The sequence below is a fragment of the Mercenaria mercenaria genome, unplaced genomic scaffold, assembly GCF_021730395.1.
Source record: "Mercenaria mercenaria strain notata unplaced genomic scaffold, MADL_Memer_1 contig_3270, whole genome shotgun sequence".
Taxonomy (NCBI): domain Eukaryota; kingdom Metazoa; phylum Mollusca; class Bivalvia; order Venerida; family Veneridae; genus Mercenaria; species Mercenaria mercenaria.
Genome location: NW_026461393.1, coordinates 42245 through 63141, shown reverse-complemented (window position 1 = coordinate 63141; position 20897 = coordinate 42245). Strand labels below are relative to the sequence as shown.

General features: G+C 35.0%; 1 protein-coding gene across 1 annotated transcript in view; it reads left to right on the top strand.

The window, feature by feature from the left end:
• The window catches only part of LOC128552893 (uncharacterized), a 40097-nt gene that overhangs the window by 8066 nt on the left and 11134 nt on the right, over positions 1–20897 (top strand). Inside the window, exon 4 of the mRNA XM_053533963.1 lies at positions 6601–6702. Coding sequence (XP_053389938.1) covers positions 6601–6702 — 102 coding nt within the window. The remainder of the gene's footprint in view (positions 1–6600; positions 6703–20897) is intronic.

Genomic DNA, 20897 nt, shown 5'->3' with positions numbered 1-20897 from the left:
CGTGCCATGATCATAATGGCCCTCGGAAAACGGAATGTCAGCGCGTTTAGACATTGTCCTAATGAAGTAACGTCATTATGGCAAGAGAATGGGTGATGAATAGTTTTCACATCGATTGTCAAATAATGATGGCAAATTATCTTCATAAATTTTTGGAAAATATGTAAAATGAAAACACCAATATAAATATTAAGCGAAGGTTTATAATTAAAAGGTCAATAAACGGCTGGTCATAATGGCACGTCTAGTTTCATAATGGTCCCCGAGCATGTATGGCGCCAAGAAGGTACAACTAAGCCGTATATAAACCGCTTAACAATAAGTATTTGGATGCTCTGTGTTTTTAGGAAATTTACCCTTTAAAGATATAATTGGTTTTAACTGTTCCTAAGGGTCGCTCAAAAGCTCTAGCTACAGAACTTATGTTAATTGTTTCACAAAGCGGCAGTAAATAAAATTTATCTCTACCTTCATTCTGTTGTTATATATTTCGGGTTGTCAGTAGTTATATAAATTAGGCCTAAAAATTCTTTGCTTCCAGTAACATGCTCAAAAAAATTAGGGTAGGTAGGTCGGTCTAACACCACTGACCATGTTTAAAGCATAAAAATATGATGTTTTGTAACTTTTTGTTAAAAGGTTGAAAAAACTATTCTCTAAGGCCATAAAAACATTTACGGTCGGGCCAAACATTTAGGGTAGGTCGGGATACCGGAAACAAGCAATTTTTTTCTACGCCTTACCTTTTTTAACTTTTAAATTAAAAGCTTAAACTTGGCACGATATATAATATATTCTGCTTGCTTTAACCGAGTGTAACTGATTTCGTTGCTATCAAAGCAGTGTAAACGCACTTTTGCCGTATTTCTATTGCTGTGTCACAGTAAATACACACTACCTGCACATTGAATGAAAGGGAAATTTGAAAGAAAGCACGTACTGATACTTTAAAACCATTGAAACCGTTCCGCTAACATGAAAATATAAACACGAACCTATCGAAGTCAGTAGATATAAAAAAGGATTGGTATATATCATGCTTGAAAGAAAGACAAAAAGGTAGAAATTAAACTTCAAATTTGTGTCGTCAATAATTAACACCACTTTATACGATCAGTTTTTTGCGGAATAGTGAATCAAATGTACACATGAAATATGCAAACATTGCCTGGTGAGATTAAAATTAAACTGACAAAAGTGTGGTGTGAAAAATATTTGTGTACAGCTGTAGGGATTTGATGTTAAAAGAACTATTATATTATCAAACTGGAATTCTTGACCTACTTATAGAGCCGTATATACTTTATCAGGCTTTCTAGGAAGGAAGTGCACAAAAAGGCGTCAACCGCCCAATAAATCAGAATATTAGGTCTAAAAGTAGTTTGTTTTTGGTTTTCCGACTTACCGCAAAACATTGCCGCGATCCTAAATGTTTTTATGGAGTTTGGATCTTGATTTCGATATTTTCGCTGTTTTTTAAACTCATGAAGAGAAGTTTCTATTTTTTCATTGTATAAAACAATAATTTCCCCTACTTACCTACCCTATTTTCGGGGAGGTGGAGAGAGGGCATGTTACTGGAAAAAAAAGCAACAATAAAAAAACAAACAATATCTATTAGACCCAACAGGTTTTGCATTTGCTGCATGTTATAGTTAGTGAAACTTTTTAACTGGCTAAACAAGAATATTTCACTTTGGGTTTCGTTTCAACAAGTTTTCAATTTTAAAAAATAAATTTTAAACTTCCTGAGCATAGTAAAAAAAGTAAAACACATTTTGAGATGCCCCTTTGATAGTACACATCCCATTTTCACAGTCTGACTTCACGTAAACCGACAATGTCTATTATTGTGTTAGGGTGAATGAAAACCTACTTCCAGTCAATGAATTGAGAACCACTTGACCGTGAATATTGAAACTTAATAGGATAATGAACATGCAGGGAAGATGACCCATAATGATTTTGGAACATTCCATTCATCAATGGTTAGTATCACAGGGCAATCCATCCATCCATCCATCCTTCACACCTGGAGAATCATTTGATCTAAAAATTTAAACCTCAGGGTGAAAGGACTTACAGAGTAGATAACCCAGGTCTTTTTTGGGTGACTTAATCAATGTCAAAGTCACTGGAGTCTGAACAAGGAAATCCGTTTCCAGTCAGAAACTTGAGAACCATTTAACTTTCAAAGGATGGTAGGGCCTTACAGAGTAGCTGACTGCTATTACTTTTTTGTGTCACTTGATCAAAACTCAAGTTCACAGGTCACAAGCGCCATCCATTCATCCATCCATCCATCCAGTCATCACACTTTATTTCCGCAGATGACTCCTAATATTTTGGGGTCACTCATTAATGTTAAGGTCACAGGGATCAGTTCATGAAAAACTGTGGAGTCATAAAACATTGGATGATTGTTTTACAGCCTGTGTAATTTTGCACTGGGTTTTTTCTTCTAAATTTAACTCAGCTAGGCGAGAGTATTGGTCCTTCACTAAGTGAAAATACATATAAAGTTTCTGTTGCAAACATCTTAAAATGTTTAACCTAGAGTCAAAAATCCATTTAGAGTGACAGGAGTGGGGCACTTGTGTCTTATGGATAGACGTCTAACTTAATATATCAAACAGAGTTGTAATGTTCATGATTCAGTGTGTCATACATATACTCAAGCTAAAATGGTCATGTTCAGTTGACAGGTTAAGACCTCTTACTGCTCTCTTGTTTTATTTGCTCATATGCATAACTCGAAAACTATATTAAGGAAATTTGTTTAGAATTTTACATATTGAAAAATAATTTATTGAAGAATTGCAGTAGATAAGAACGAAAATTGTATCTTGCTTTCCGTTTAAATTATTTCTTCTCTTTACTTATTTCCAGAGCATAACTAAAACTATTACGTCATACGCCATTGAGTGGAAGTGTAGTGTAACTTTACCTACGTACTTTTTGATTATAGCCCTTAATTAAATGCATACCTCTTCTACTGCTGACTGGATTTTATTAAAACAACCTATTGAATTGTAACTCTACTTTCGTACCTACTGAATTATTTCCCTTTATCAAATTTAATTAAAATAAGTCTGAAAGAATTTCATCATCCTGAGCATGGGCAGTTGAAATTGCAATGACTAACTGTAACTGTTGCATAAATATTGAACACTAGTTTTCGATTACACTTTTTTTTTATCAACTTACATGTATACTGTTCATTGCTTTTGAATATATTTTTTTTATTGGCCACCTTTTACACAAAACAGTTACACTTGACAGTGAAACAGCCATGTCTAACATTTACCATGGCTCATTGTGTCTGTTAGACAAGTGTTAAAGGTCAAAGTGACTTACATTTACAGCTGGCGCATGCTTGGGCCTGTGGTCATGCAATTTCATACTATCATTGTCTTTGAAAGGGGAAAGAACCAATTATTTTACGTCACAGGTCTAAGTTACAGAGATTTTGAGACTGAAAACACCTTCTTATAAATTGGATGAATGTCTGTAGGCGCAATACTCAGTCACTTGTGAAAAATATATGCCACCTTTCCTGACTGAGATTTTTGGTTCCCCCCCCCGCACACTTATGAGTGGTGGGGGCATATAGATTTGGTCTTGTCCGTGCGTCCGTCCGTCCGTCCATCCGAACCCACATTTGCACACTTAAGTCGCTATAGGAACAATAGGTAATTGTACTTTTTCTTTGATGTCATTCATTCCGTAAGGCTTCTATGTGGCTATTTTTCGTTTACGTGGATAAAAGAACAATAGAAAGAACAAAGAGTAGCCACATAAATACCCATATGTAGGAACGTCCGTCCGTCCGTCCGAAGTGACGCACCTAGCTCAAAAAGTATTTGATATAAATTGATAAAACCTTGCATGAGTCTTTATCATGATATGAACCTGCGCATCTCCTATTTTTCGTCTGGCTTTGCCCCCTATATGTTGAGTTATGGCCCCTGAAATAGTCAAAAATGCACATTTTCACCTTGTGACGCACCTAGCTCAAAAAGTATTTTATATAGATTCATGGAACCTTGCACGGGTCTTAATCACGATATGAACTTATGCATCTCGTGTTTTTGTTTTGGGTCCACCCCTATTTTCAGAGTTATGGCCCCTGAAATAGTAAAAAAATGCACATTTTCATCTTTTGAGGCACCTAGCTCAAAAAGTATTTAATATAATCGGTAAAAACTTGCATAAGTCTTTATCATGATATAAACTTGTACACCTCTTTATTTTTTGGCTGGCTCCACCTTCTATTTTAAAGTTATGGCCACTGAAGTAGTAAAACAAAATGCACGTTTTCACCTAACTATGTACTTAGCTCAAAAAGTATTTGATGTAAATTCGTGAAATTTTGCTTGAGTCTTTATCATGATGTGATCTTGCACACTCTTCTTTAGAATTTTAGTGCTTATTACAAAATTATGGCCCTTGAAATAGCTAAAATAGTGGATTTTTTGTTTGTGATGCTCATAGCTCAAAAAGAATATGGCCTAGAATAATGACTCCTTTTCATAAAATGTTTCTTGAGGCTATACACCATTAAGACTGCAAACATTTGAATTATTGCCCCTTATTTGTGACAAATGTACCAGTGGGGGCACACCCTGTGTCCTACAGATACATTCTAGTTTTTATCAAGGTTTTGTTTGTAAGCTGGTGTCTAAGTGTCCACTAATGGGATTGTTTGAAACGTCACACACTTGTTCACTGTCCTGATCTGACATGCAATGCACATGTAACATAACTCTACTTTGCATTTTACTAAAATATGCCTCTTTTTCAAATTAGTAGTTTTTGTTCAAGTTTTCGTATGTAAGCTGGTTTCATAGATCTGTTTTGCAGTTTTACAAAATTATGCCTCTTCACGACTTTCAATTGACAAGGCTATTGAATAGTTGAGCGTTGCTGTCCTCGGACAACTATTGTTACATATATTATTCTGCTTTAGTGATTTTCCATGGTACTATGGCCCTTGAATCGTCACATTATACTGTGTTTACACTACTTGCTGTATACCTTAGACTGAATTTCACAAAATCACAAGTGGTATAGAACAACTTTATGCATCGAGGCGTATCTGCACTTTTAGCTCATAGCAATACTGCGGTAAACACCGATGATAGCGGATAAGTCACGCCTCACTAATTGACGTTGAATTATAAGTGTGAAGCATAGTGGTGTATTTTAACGTCATAATCTAATTAACAATACTGCAGTTATAAATGATTTTCAGTGGAATCACGTGTCTTGATTTGTCAGAATCTTTGATTTGTGCTGCCTCTGCTAAATCACTGGTTGGAATTCCACCATACTTCACACGAGTTACCACTGCTAAGCCTGCTTGTGTTTGTAATGATACGGTACAGTGATTTGCCCTGGAGTTATGGCCCTTAATTTGTGGCAGTTTGCAATTTCTGCATGATAAGTGGTTGGAAACATATGTTTTTCGTGGAAAAAAGGCTCCAGTTAGAAAAACCAGCCGTGCATTTAAAAGTTACAGACTGGACAACATGAGTCTTTGTGATCTTCCAGGCAGGAGGTCCAAAACCCTGGTATTTTCCAGGTCCCTCTGGTCTCCGAATCAGTTGCTAATCCTCTGAACTTGAATAAATGTATGTGCCCCGAAAGTGTTGGATAGCATACATTTTTCTGTTTAAATTTTTGGCATGCATATCTCTAAAATATTTGATCTAGGATCATCAAACCTTACAAGATTGTCATTCAGCACAATAAATTGTGCACCTGGTGTTTCAATTGGGATCTAACACAGCAAGACCATGGTCCTTGACTTAGTTAAAAGTATGCATAAAAAAGGGCCTCAGTTTGTGTCGCATGTATATCAAAAATATTTAACCAAGGATTTTGAAATGTTTCAGAACTACTACCAAGCGTTGGAAGTTTGCACCCGAGGTTATGTTAGAGATATCATTCAGCCAGACCAGAGTTACTGCTCTTGACTTTATCCATAATACGCATAAAAATACATAAATATGACGTCGCACTTATCTGAAAATGTATTTGGGCATTTGGGGTTCTCTTTTTGGATCGCACACAGAGTTGTGGTCCTTCACCTAGTGAAAAATAGTTTTAAATAGCTAAAAAGTTTATTTTGTATACATCTTAAAAACATTTGACTTAAATTCATGAAACCATAAACAGCAAAGTAGTTGGGGATGTGTTGGAAGGTATATGCTAAATATACAAAATGTTCTTTGTTTTTGTTTTTGTTTCCCGTTGATGGATATAAAACATTTCATTCAGTATATGTGTTATATATGTTACAGCTGTTGGTTAAATCAGAGAATGAGAAATGCTCATTTTTCAGTTTGTAATATTGAATTAGCATTCCTTTGAATTGCAACTGCATGTCTGGTAACAGTACTGTTAGTTGCTAGTCATGATAAATTATGATAAATTATGTACCAGGACTAGTATGATTTAGTCATGCGTTTATCATTATTGCTAAACAGTTCATTCCATATATCTGGTAGAAATAATGCATTTGTATTGTCAAGTCAGTGGACAAGAGTTGGTCATTTGTCAATTTGCGATAATTATTGCTTTGATTTGCAATTGCAGATAGTGAGAACATCTCAGATAAAAGCATAATGGATGAAAAAGATGCTGCACAGGGAACTACAGAAATGGACATTTTACCAAGTTCTGAGTCTTTCATCAAAGGTAATACCAATTTCAAACAGACGTTTATAAATATGTAGATTGACATCTTGTCTCGGAAATAACATAAATACCCAACAATGAACATTTTATTTTTCGTTTAAACTGCTCATTCAACTTTGAGATTTTGAGTGAATGATGCAAAATATTATAAACGAAGACGAGATTTGATGTACGGGTTATATTACATGGCTCCCTTGTTTAACTTAACTTTAAACTCTTATCCAGAGTAAAACTCGAACATTTCAGAGGACAATGATGTGTACAAGAAGTTTAACTCAATTTTGCTTAGTAATTATACTAACTAACAAGAGCTGTCTGAGGACAGCAACACTATTGACTTATCAACAGCCACTAAAGAAAGTTAACTGAATGAAAACAAAAAAGTAGTAAATGGGGTATAATTTTGAAAAAAAAATGCAAACAGCTATTGTACCTGTACAAAGAATGTAAAATCATCACTATGGACGAATTTGTGAATTTTAATCGATTCCCATTAGCGGATACGGAGATACCACCTTACATACAAAAAAGTAACAAATAATTGCGAAGTCAAAAAATAGTCATGACTTTGTGAAATAGCATAATAGTGTTAGGGAACCTGTGCAATGCAAGTAAATTTATCATAGTGAAAAATCATTTGAAATTTCAAGCATTTCCCACAATTTGTTGTTTAGATTCTTATTAACGTACAAAACTCGTTGAATGTGCCGGGGCCTCCTATACCTTGAATAGTCGAGCTAAAATCGCGATGCGCGATAAAGAAACACAATGTATAGGCCCAAAGAAAATTTTAGTTACGTCAAGCTAGTCCTGTACTTTTACATGAAAACGTGTATTTCCGTCTTGCATATTTCTCTGTTTAATACATCAAAACAACGATATCATCTGACATCATCTCAACGCTGATTACGGTATCGCTCAATGTGACACGTCTGATATAAATTTCATATAAATAATTACTTGGATTACATTTACTGGTGTCTTTACATGAACATGTATTCAGATTCTTAAAGTAATCGCACACATTGATTAAAACATTTAGATTTTAAAAACATATGTCTGTTATTGAGTAAATAGAAATATTTTGCTTTTTTTTCAGAATAAAAACACGTTTTCAAAAACAATGGTTAAAGACAGTCAATGATAAATTAGATGCAATGCCAGTTTTAATCACAGAAATAAATAAAACATACTAGCAAGTCTAAATGTGATTGAAAATTGAGATTTTGTTCAAAGTGTGTAGTAGTTAATATTGATCTCGTTTTTCCATTAAACGGTTTTCCCAAGATATCATAGTCAAAACGAAAGCAACTGAGTTGACTAATACTATTGCGTGTGCACATCTTACTTATAATAGTCTGTAAAAAAGATCCATTCGAAGCACAGGACGCAGCGACATAAAGTGAGCAAGTAATTGTACGTTGTTAGATTTGTATCGAGAGATATGCACGAGTTCTTCAGCAGAAAATTTTACACCGCGACATAACGAATGAATATTCCTCGATGCAAACCTAATAGTAAGTGAGGAAGAAATGAGTTATACGCCTGCACGTGATAACAAAAGTTCTAGAATTAATGCTTCAGGGTTATCTATGCAATACAGATTATTTACGTACGCATGTATCAGTTATTACGTGTTCAATTATTAGCCATTATGTGCACATGTATCATTTATTACTCTATTTTTAGCCGACTTAGTATATTTTAACATTTATGTAGGGTTTTAAGTCACTTTTAAACATTATTAAGCGATTCGAGTTACTGCACGAAAGGAAAAGTAAAAAGGTGATGAGGCGGATCTTAGTAAATGCAGACAGTTTGTGAATTTCCCTCTTAAAAGGAAATTGGGAGATGAAAAAAACGCGAAACATTGAAATATTTCAGTAAATGCACGTGTATAAAAAAGAACGAGGGAGAAAGAAATGCAGTAAAATATACAGTTATAAAATATTGTGTTCTTTCATGTATTAAGCTTAAACACATGTCCAAGAAATGGTCTCGACGTAAAGAGAAAATGTACACACGAATTTTCTAACATTTCAAAGGTAATTATGATGTTGATGTTGAGACTTTGCAACAATGTATGTGAGACGGTACAGGTTCACTTGTCACTACCACAAAAGAAGTCATGACCGCAATATCATCTGCTTTAAGTTATATACCATTATTTCATTCAAAGGATTTAGGCCGACACTCCTCGTATTTAATCAGACATGTGGTCACAATGCAACTCTAGTCAGACGTAAATCCTGCTGCTAAGTACTAATGTTAAGTTTATCGCAAAGTCATGTGTAGCAGCTTTCGTTTGTAAATTATATTATGCAAGCTTTGACTAAAATTAGGCAATCGTAAACCGTCAATCTGCAGTAAATTTGTCACCTTTTGAAGTAGCGACACGTGTCAGAAAATTAAAAGAAGAGGCAAACACACTTAAGAGTGAAGTACTTGTTGAGTAAACAGGTAGTACAATAGCCACGCTGTTTTATTTGATCTTAAGGTGAAAACATTCATACATTCATTAATCTTAGACAAAACAGACGGTCGGTGGTAAAAAATGTCGGTCGGTCAGGCCTCCAGAAGCATTGTATTTTTTTTCCATTTATTTAATATTCTTGAAACGTTTGAAAACAATTTATTTAAATGTCACAAGCGTAAAGAATTGCAGTGTAGATAACCAAGAACTCTTGCATAATAGTAACCATAGTCACCCCTGATAACTCTTTTTTCCTAAACAATAACAGGATTTTACTTTTAAATTAATAGAATTAGTGCAAAAATATCATGCAAAGGAGCTAAACGGTATGCAATACTAATGAAACATTAAAATAGTGCTACTGTACTTCATTTGCGTATGAAATGTGTGTAATTATATACTAATGCCGTACTTTTTGAAATAAAAAGATAATTCCATACTATTCAATAAAATCAAAACAAATGAAATACCAGTTGTGTACGTTTTTATAAAGGCAATAAAAGCTTGGTAAAATTCAGATTCAGCTAGTATTTGTAATAATTCTGGTCTGAATATTTAGGAATATACAAATCTTTGCAAAAGTGACTCATCAATTTTTTCCAACCAAGACAAATTATTTTACAAATTGAAATGCTCACTGTTCTTTGAAAACTTTGAATGAAACTTACAACTTTTGTTAATGCAGAGATGGAAATCTGTAAAATAGACTGACATTTATCACGATTTCATGATACATTGTATAAAAGAAATATCACAAAAATATGATATTTTGTGGCATATACTTTATAATCTACTGGCTTGTCTAGTTGTTATAGTTATTGGTTTAGAAATCCAAAATATAATATGTTCAACTTGGTATGTTACATTTAATGGTTAGGTAATCCAAAATTTAATATGTTCAGCTTGGTATTTGATAGCTTTTGAAAAGCAAATGCCAAAATGCAGACATGATAAGTTTTATTGCGCCTCCTGACTTCCGGACTATTAACATTTTAGTAATGTTAAACATATATCAGACAAATGCAAACCTTAACAATGTAGAAAAAAGTGGCATTGCTTTTTTGTTATTTTTTAAATTTTTAGCACGAAGTGCTCAGTCTGACATTATGAGCTATTGTAACCGGTCATTGTTCGGCGTCCGTCATGCGTCAACATTTGCCTTGTTAACACTCAAGAGGATACAATTGTAACCAATCTTTATCATGTGGTAAAAACTAGGTCAGTAGGCCAGATCAAAGGAAACTATTATTTTCACTCTGGAGTCCACAGTTAAAAGGTTGAAACTCATGAGTATTGGCCAGAATGTTTGTCCTGATAACCTCGAGGTCAAGTTCGAAACTGGTCTCTGTGGGGTTAAAAACAAGGACACCCGGTCAGTTCAAAGGAAATGTTTGTTAACACTCGTAATCCACATGTAGAACCCTATTTTCACGAAATTTTGTCAGAATGTTTATTATGATAACATTTAGGCCAAGATTGAAACTTGGTGCAATGGGGTAAAAAACTTGATCACTAGGTCAGTTCAAATAAAAAGACCAAAGATTGAAACTCATGAGAATGTTTTAGAATGTTTGTATTGATGACGTTTAGGTCAAAGTTAGTATCTTAATCATGTAGGGTCAAGCAATAGGTCATCTGATATAATCAAAGAAAAAAGAATTTTATATATAAGAACAAAAAGCTTATAAAAAAGCAAGATTGGGATTGTATGTGGGGTCAGTGGGATCAAGTTCATTGTCAGCATATCTTACATAATTTGCGTACTTAAAATTTCCACGGTGGTGCAATGGTCTAAGGCGTTGGGCTATTGTACCTTTTGTAATGTAGCAATTGTGGAGTGTAACAGATGAGTGAGCAACCTTTTGTAATGTAGCAGTTGTGGGGTGTAACAGATGAGTCGTGGTTCTAATCCCGGTCTGGGTTTACATTTTATGCTCCCCGAAGAAGAAGCATGCAATCGCTGCTTTGTCCGTTCGTCGGTTTATCCTGTAATCTTGTCTGGAGTAGTTTTCAGCAACAGACTGGTTGGAATTTAGCAAAACTTGAAAAGAGGCTTGATGCAACATGGAAACTGTTTTTATATACCTTTGTAAACTGAGGCGTATAATCATTAAGTAATTGTCATTCTCGAGAAACATATCTTGTCGTGGACACTAACAAAATATGAAACTGATTTACATGTAGTTGCATAAGAGAGAAGTACTACTATTTTTAACGACTGAATAAATGAAATAGATGCCATTTAAATGAGTAATATCATTTACAGGCCAAAAACCGTTTCATGAATTTTTCAAAACACCATTTAGGGTCCGGTAAAATCGACCGGTAGACAAAAAAAAAGAAAAACAGTTCGGTATCGCATGGTTGATTTAAGCCATTTTTATGGAAAATTACCCTCACAAATAAAAAACATATGAAAACAAAGGTGATCGAGAAAATTTCAGTCTGTAAATTAAATATTATCCAAGTTATCGCAATTATAACAGTGACCGATTATAAAAGTCTATGAGTGTATAGTGACAGTATGTACCTGTATGACAAGGGACATTACTCTGTCAGCACTATTTTCAGAGTTATTTCCATTTTTAATGTAAAAAAATTGGTTAAAGATTTTGAAAATGTCAAATATCTTGAACACTATCAAATATATTCAACTGAGACCTAGAATACTTGTATGTGAGGGTGTGCACATGTATGACAAGGGACATTACTATGTCAGCAATATGTTCAGATTTATGCCCTTTTTAACTTTGAAATTCGATTAGAATTATTCATAATGATAATTATCTCTGCGATGCATCGATACATTGAATTCAAACTTCACAAATGTCTTTAGGCTCAGTAAATATAGTCACAGGTCCAGGTCCTTGAAGTCTAATTTGTATTTTAACAAAATTATGTGCCTTTTTATACTCAGAAAATTCAAGTGTTAATACAGAGTACAATTTTCTGCCTTTGTAAGTACTTGGGGCTATGGTTTTGAAACTTCACATGTGTCTTGGGGTCATTGCATACGGTCACTGGGCCAAGTCGAATGACTCTGAATTGTATTTACCAGAATTCTACCCCTTTGTCTAATTTACATTGAAGTTTTGCATGCAACTTAAATTCTTTCTAAGTACTAGGACTATTGGATTAAGACTACAAAGTTATGTTAAAGATCAGTGTTTAAGATCGCATATCTTCGACTTGTATCTTAACAGAACGATGCCCCTTTTGTACTTAAAGTGTAAATACTTCCGTTGTAAGAACTTGTAAATTACAGCATTTTATTATTATTTTGACCTTACTATGACAGAGTTGTAACAGTACTACCATGAAATCCATTTTATTGAAAAGCCTTTGAATAGTCGAGCGCGATGTCATCAGACAGCTCTTGCTATTTCTTGCTGTATCACAATCAATAGATCTTTATATAAACAGGTATATTGAACATTCAAGTAGAATATTCTTAGACGATACTTACTACATTTGAAATATTGCTGCTTCTTAAAGCAACGTTTTTTGTAATGATAAATGAAAACATGGCTTTTCTTGAAAAAAAAAGCTGCAGGTCTTAGCATGACATAATTGTGGTTAGAGACCGTGTAAAAAAATCAGGAACTAAAGCTTTCTATGCTTTATAATCTATTCAATAGTACCAAAAATCTTGTATTTTTGTGCCCTCCCCCTCCCCATGTGTGGTGGGGGCATATATATAGATTAGTCCGTCCGAAGTTCGTGCAGCGCTTAGCTGAAAAAGTGTCTGATATAAATTGATGAAATTTTGCATGAGTCTTTATCATAATATGAACCTGCGCACTTTCTATTTTCCGCCTGGCTCCGCCCCCTATATCCAGAGTTATGGCCTCTAAAATGCATGTTCTCACCTTGTGACACGCCTAGCAAAGAAAGCGTTTGACGTATTCACAAAACCTTGCATGAGTCTTAATCTGCCTCCCTATTTCCTTGTTATGACCCCTAAAATAATCAGAAATGCACATTTTCACCTTTTGACGCGCCTAACTCAAGAAGTATTACATATAAATTGATTAAACCTTGCACGAGTCTTTATCATGATATGAACTTGCGCACCTCATATTTTTTGTCTGCCTCCTTCCCTTGTTGTCAAAGTTATGGCTCCTAAAATAGTCAAAAATGCACATTTTCGCCTTGTGACGTACTTAGCTCAAAAAGCATATGATATAAATGGATGAAAACTTGCATAAGTCTTTATCATGATATAACCTGACACACCTTTTATATTTTGACCTGTTCAATCCCCCTATTTTTAAAGTTATGGCCCCTGATATAGTTTGAAATTACACATTTTCACCTAATTATGTGCTTAAGCTCAAAAGTTATTTGATGTAAATATATGAAACCTTAACTGAGTCTATATCATGATGTGACCTTGCACACTTGCCATTCTTCTTGAGAATCTTAGCGCTTAACTAAAGTTATGGCCATTGAAAAGCCAAAATAAGGGACTTTTTGCTTTTGATGCTCATAACTAAAAAGTATATGGCCTAGAATAATGAATCCTTCACATGTTTGTTGAGGCTACAGCCCCTTAAGACTGCAAATATTTGAATGATTGCCCCTTATTTGTGACAAATGTTCCAGTAGGGGGCACACCCCCCTGTGTCCTACAGACATATAATAGCTAAATATTGAAATGCTTTCAGAAGCAGCTTCTTTGCTTTAGTGATTCATTCACCAAACATTCTTTAGGAAATCGAATTGGATCTGTTTTCGGTGTCAGTTCTATATGTTACAGCTCCAATTTTCGAAATGCCTCTGAAATTAAATCTATGGCGTTAATATCCATTATTTCTGATACCACTTTACCGAGCATTTCGGATCGCTGACTTCGAATCACTTATCCTTTAGTGTATATCGGAAAAGGAATATAAAGGCTCGATTAACATTAAATTTTGCCTGTAGCACTCATGTACGGTAATAGAGAGTTTGAGATTTCAACCTTCGCCTTCCCCTTCAACGTCTCTTGCGAAGTTAACGTATGAAGTTGAAGTTCGATTAAAATTCCTTGAGATTTCAAACATTAGAATGAACCTTACTTCTTTTAATCCGCTCATTCAATTTATCCGTAATTATGATCGTGTTTTTCGTGCATTTTGATACCAGTTGTCCGAAAGGGCAGGAATTTTACAAGAGGCTTTAAAAATGAAAAAAATGAAAATTAAATAAAAAACTATATAACTATATAAATATAATCATCGCATTGATATTAGAGCAATTACAAAAAAAAAAAAAAAAAAAAAAAAAAAAAAAAAAAAAAAAAAAAAACGACAAACAAACAAAAATTAAATAAATAAAAAGATAAAACAATGTGAACAATGTAAAAACTCGTTAGTGTTGCTCCAAACATTTAGGTTTTATATAAAATTATGTCAGTATAGTCAGTATACAATGCACGATTGTAAATCATACATGAGAGGAAATAAAAATGATTATTACATACCTAAAATTATTTTCCATTGGGTTTCAATGGACTGCGATCGTGCAATATTTTTCCATATCATGACGTTGAACACTTTCATATCGGACTAGTCCCAATCCGTGACTATAGTTACCTCCCCTGACGGTCCATCCATTGCGGATCTCGTTTCTTCAGATTTTTGTTGCTATTGTGTGTTTGTTTAATTTGTAATTTATGCAACATTTTGTTTACTTTTACACTTTGATTAATCTGACCTATTAGATACTGGCACGTAGTAATTTATTAGACTGAAATGAGTTGGACTAATATAGGACGTGGAATGTTTTCTTAACGTTGTAATGGAAATATTCGCGTGACGTCCGTGGAGTCCGAGCGCACGTTGCGACAACAAGTTGACGTCATTTTCGCGGAAAATATTAATGCGCATCAGTTTGATTTGTTGATTGCGTTTTCAGGGAATTTTTTTCCGTATTTTTTCTGTCTTTCGTGACAGAACGATAATTTAGATAAAAATTAATCATTTGATAGTGGATATGTAATAAAAAGGTTATCATCGTTCTTTCGCGGACAATATTGCGCTCCTAAACTTATGCATATATCCACATACAAAGTTAATAACCTATAATGATCATATCGACTTGATAATGACACTCTGTATGACTCTGTATAATGCCAAACTCTCAGACAGCACAATATGATTTTAATATACTATTTTATAAGTAAAGCATCTACGGATCCAGGAATTTTTGGTTAGAGGGACACCAACATTAAAGAGGGGGTCACCCATTTCAGGGGGGCTGAGGAGGGAGGGGGGTAGGGGTAGGGTAGGGTCACACCGAGTTTCAAGACCGACTTTCTTTGTAAAATGTAAGAATCAAAGGGGGAATTAACCCACAATTTCCTTCTGCCAGGCTCTGGTTCCGTGCATTTAAAGAATGGAGTTATCCCATACGGCTAACAGGAAACGTCCCTCATCATTTTGGCGTACCATTTGGGTCGGAAGTTTCCAGGTACCACAGGTAGTAATAAAATTATACCTGCAGGTATAAATTTATACCTGCGGGTATAAATTGGAAATGTACCCGCGGGTATAAAAATTGTACCCGCTGGTATAATTTTATACCTGCCGGTATAATTTTATACCCGTAGGTATAATTTTTATACCCGCGGGTATAATTTTGCACCCGCAGGTATAAAATTATACCCGCGGGTATAAAAATTATACCTACGGGTATAAAGATTGTACCTGCGGGTATAATTTTATACCCGCAGGTATACTTCTATACCGGAGGGTACAATTTTATACCCGCAGGTATAATTTTTATACCCGCAGGTATACTTTTATAATTTTTATACCCGCAGGTATACTTTTATACCCGCGGGTACAAAAGTGTACCTGCGGGTATACAATTATACCCGCAGGTACAATTTTTATAGCCGCGGGTATAATTTTTTAAACCTGCGGGTATAATTTTGTAACCGCGGGTATAATTTTATACCCGTAGGTATAATTTTTATACCCGTGGTACACTTTTATACCCGCGGGTACAAAATTATACCCTCAGGTGTAATTTTTATACCCGCGGGTACAAATTTATACCTGCGGGTATAAAGTTGTACCCGCGGGTATAAAAGTATACCTGCGGGTATAACTTTGTACCTGCGGGTATAATTTTATACCTGCGGGTGTAAAATTATACCCGCGGGTACATTTCCAATTTATACCCGCAGTTATAAATTTATACCTGCAGGTATGATTTTATTACTACCTGTGGTACCTGGAAACTTTCGACCCAAATGGTACGCCATACATCATGATATCATAGAGCTGAAATTGTCTGATACTTCAGATGAATTTTCCGTCTGACTAATACCATTTTGTGTTTATAATTAAAACGCAATTGTAGTATTAAGTGTCCGACAGAAACAGATTGATTTTATTTGGATGTGAAAATAAAATATTCCACCAAATGATAATCGCGCATAATTAATTATTTTTCAAGTAAAATGGCTATCATGCAATGTGCCTCCATCCAGATTTCAGTCTTTGATGCCGAGTATGTGGACAGAGTAGATGTAAAAGGAATGAAGTTTCGACTTTCGTAATATCACATCTTCGGACGTTCAAAACTTCATTTCATACGTCAAAAAGGCCCATCTGGTATAATCGATACCGCCTGGGGACACAAATATGCCGTAGAAGTTAAAGTTTGAACAAAATCTCAAAGTTTCTCAAAATCACTTGATAACTTCATACTTCCAGGTTCAATTCAATGTACTTAGTTAAAATCATTAGCCATACAAAACTTCATTATTCTTATACCTATTGATAGTGTTTCGCATCAAATTTAGTCTAATTATATATATGGATGATCAAATAAATTAATAAGCAGAAATCCTGAAACTAAGCTTTTTATTTCGCATAGTTATAAAGAGAAGTCTTAGGCTTACGGGATATTACATGGAAAACTTTAGTAGCAACGTGTGATATAAATAAACTACACGCATATGGGTGACGTTTTACACAAAATATATATGAGAGACGTTGAAGGGGAAGGCGAAGTTTGAAATCTCAAACTCTCTAATTTCTCAAGTTTGTCCAAATGGTTCTGCGAGGCTTATTTAAGGGGCCACTAGAGCTAAAAATAGATTAAATGGTTAAGCAACATCGTCTGACCAGTCAGAAGCATTTTTCAGATTGCATTGACTTCTTTCAAGTTCGTTCAAATTGTTCCGCTTGGTCCCTTTAAACGTTGCCAGATCTAAAAATTGAAACCTTTGAATGACATGGGGCCTACGTGGTCGAGTGGTTATTGTCGCTGACTTCAGATCCCTTGCCCCTCATTGATGTTGGTCACCTCACTCGGGGCTTTGAATTTTTCATGTGAGGAAGCTACCCATCTGATATAAGGAAGGTCGGTGGTTCTACCCAGGTGCCTGCTTGTGATGAAATAATGCACGAGGAGGGGGGGGGGGGGGGGGGGTGCGGGGGGGGGGGGGGGGCACCTGCGGTATTTCTGTATCATCAAAGCTGGAAAGTCGTCATATGACCTATTATTGTGTCGGTCCGACGTTAAACCCAACAAAAAAATCGAACGACATATCATCGACCAGTTGTTGGGGTGTCGCTAAACTTGACATGTAACAACCTTATAAGGACCTTTTGTAAACTTTTCACGTGTTACACTTGGTCACTTTTAAGGGTATTTAGAACTTATCAGAGGATCATGATGACCCTATAACGCTTACCTGTTAAACATGCTACATGCAATAAATGTAAAGACTCTGCCATGTAGCTCCAGTTTATACTGCACAATACAAAGTTTCTAACTTGACCTAGGAATCATCAAGATAAACATTTTTAATAAATTTCTGAGATAGGGTCATAAATATGGCCTCAAGAGTGTTAACAGGCTTTTTCTTTAATTTGACCGGGTGACCTAATTTTTGACCCCGCATGACCCAGTTTTGAACTTGGAATAAAGATAAACATTCTAACCAAGTTTCATGAAGATTTAGTCATAAATGTGGCCTTTAGGGTGTTAACAAGCTTTTCCTTTGATTTGACCTGGTGATTTAGTTTTTTACCCCACATGATCCAGTTTCAAACCTGGCCCAGCGATCATCAAGATAACATTCTGTGCAAGTTTGTATCGAATCAAAACATAAATGAAACATCTATATGTCTCAAAGAGCAATAATTTTGGGCAGTAACTCTAGAACAATAATAATAATAAAGACTTTATTTAACGAGACAGCATACTTGCCGAAGCAATCTTCCGTATGGGCCTCGAACTAATGACATCTAGCCGGTTTTCGAAAGGAATCGAGATCTTATTGTGACTTAAGTTGTGTGTTAGTGCGGTTAAAATCGAATGTTAAATGTCACTTCTATCGTGTTCACATGGTAAATATTAAAAAATTTTGGCATTTGCAGAGGTCAATCAGGTGCAATAAATCCGGAACCTATGATTGGATCTGACGCATTCATCATGGAATCCTAGACCTATTGTCGTTTAAGATATTTTGCAAGTTTGTATTAATTCAAACCATAGGTAAAGTCTCTGTATGGCTACAAAAGCCTTAAAGGCAAATTTTGGCCCTTTAAGTGGCTACAACTCTAAAACCCATAATGGGATCTGGCCAGTTTGGAAAGATATTAATGCAAATACAAGTTGTGTGCAAGTTTATTAATAAACGATTGAAAATGTGGTCTCTATCGTGTTTACAAGAACTTGTTGACGGACGACGACAAACGAAGGGCGATCACAAAAGCTCACCTTGTCACTATGTTACAGGTGAGTTAAACCCTTAAAGAACACAACTTCACTAAACAAATGGTTTATCTATTTGAGGGTTCTGTCTAACTGCAAATAGACCAGACTATACGTTTTACATATCCTCACCGGAGTAATTTCCGGAGGAATCCTATGCTTACACATTTACTTCAAGATACTGGGATGGAGGATCTTACATTAGATATGCTCACATCGACGCCGGGAAACCTGGAATACCAGGGTTGACGACATTATACGGGAATTATCGAAAAATTGTGACTTACGTCACCGATAACAAGTGACAACTACTGCAGATCCCTGCAAGAAATCCCTCTGACATTGGTCTGCAGAAAGCAAACGGGAAAGAAGATCAATTTGTGCCAGTATTTACAAAGAATGCACAGTTAAATCCCAGAAATGAGAGAAATATGCGAACTACAGTATTATAGCTTTCGTCACCATAACACATGTATCAGTGACGTATACCTGAAAAGTATCAGAGGTCTCGTTCAAGCCAGAAGAGAAAAGTTTCCATAAAATATATTTGTTGATTTTTCTAAAAAATTTCCTGTTTACCAGCATTTTTACAACCAAAACAGGACAGCAGAACTAGGCTTGCTACCAATCATTTACAGTTTTTCCAAAACTTAGGCTGAAATCAAGCCATATGGATAGCCCACCAGCTTAGCTCATTAGGGAGAACGCAAATCTACGGATCCCAGTAGTCGTGAGTTCGAGCCCTGGGCGAGGTGTATGTTCTCCGTGATGATATGATAAAAAAACATTGGGTCTGAAATCATTCTTCCCCTATGGGGAACTTGGCAGTTACTTGCGGAGAACAGGTTTGTACTGGTACAGAATCCAGTACCACTGGTTAGGTTTACTGCCCGCCGTTATATAACTGAAATACTGTTGAAAAACGGTGTTAAACCCAAAACTAATCAAACAAGGCAGATGGGCAGTGCAACAATAATAATATTCATATCTCCTACCAAATTTTACTGAATTCTTTGGAAAATTTTAAAATGCGATCTGATATTTTCACATGATCCTGAGAATACCAACATTTGCAAAAGAATTGAAATATTTCTAGAAGTAGATGGATTTTTTCTTGTTTCAGTGTAAGATCGAATTATCTTTCAATGAAGGAACACTAAATGCAATATTTTCATAAATGGCATCGCCATGAGTGAAAATGTAACATAGTAGAAAAATTATGGTGTTCACAAGTGAAAAATAATCTTCTGACATACACAAACATGAGGAAGAATTGACATCAAGACCAAAATGACTTAAAAACGACATCAGGGGAGACAACAGCTATGTGGTATTGGTAAGGTGACCGATCGTTATTGATGATATTCGCGATGCCGATCTTTACTGACTCTTGGTATTCTCACCTGGATGATTGGCGTGTTATTTCAATTTCAAATATAATTAAAGAGCGAGGTTCTTCATAATAAACTAAGCGAGCGTAATTGACTGACGTCACTTCAATTACAAACAACGTAAAAGAAAGGACTTTTCATAAGAAATGAAACTAGATCAACATTTAATATGTATTAAACATGTTACTTTGCAATAATAAAATATACTTTTTTGTCAAAATTTTACACCAAACAATCTACGTATTTCTTATTTAAGAAGAATATTTTCTCAACAAACAAATTGTAGAGAAAATTTGTAATATAATAAGGTTTGCACTACATAGCTGATTGTTTACATAAAATAGTAAAATGTACTAAACTTATGACGTCAGAAAACAAAGCTTTAATAAAAACAATTTGGTATTTATACTCATACAGCCTTTAAGATAAGAAACGCAGTTTTGTATAGTTAATTCTCCAAGGACTGTATCATAAATATATATAACCTATATTTTCTATTTACAAAGTAAATTATCTTGGTTGTTTTCATTTAATCTTGCGGTTACCATCAATGATAGGATACTTGTACTTTCTATTTTTAGAATTTTATTTAGGGTATAAAATTTTGACCTTAG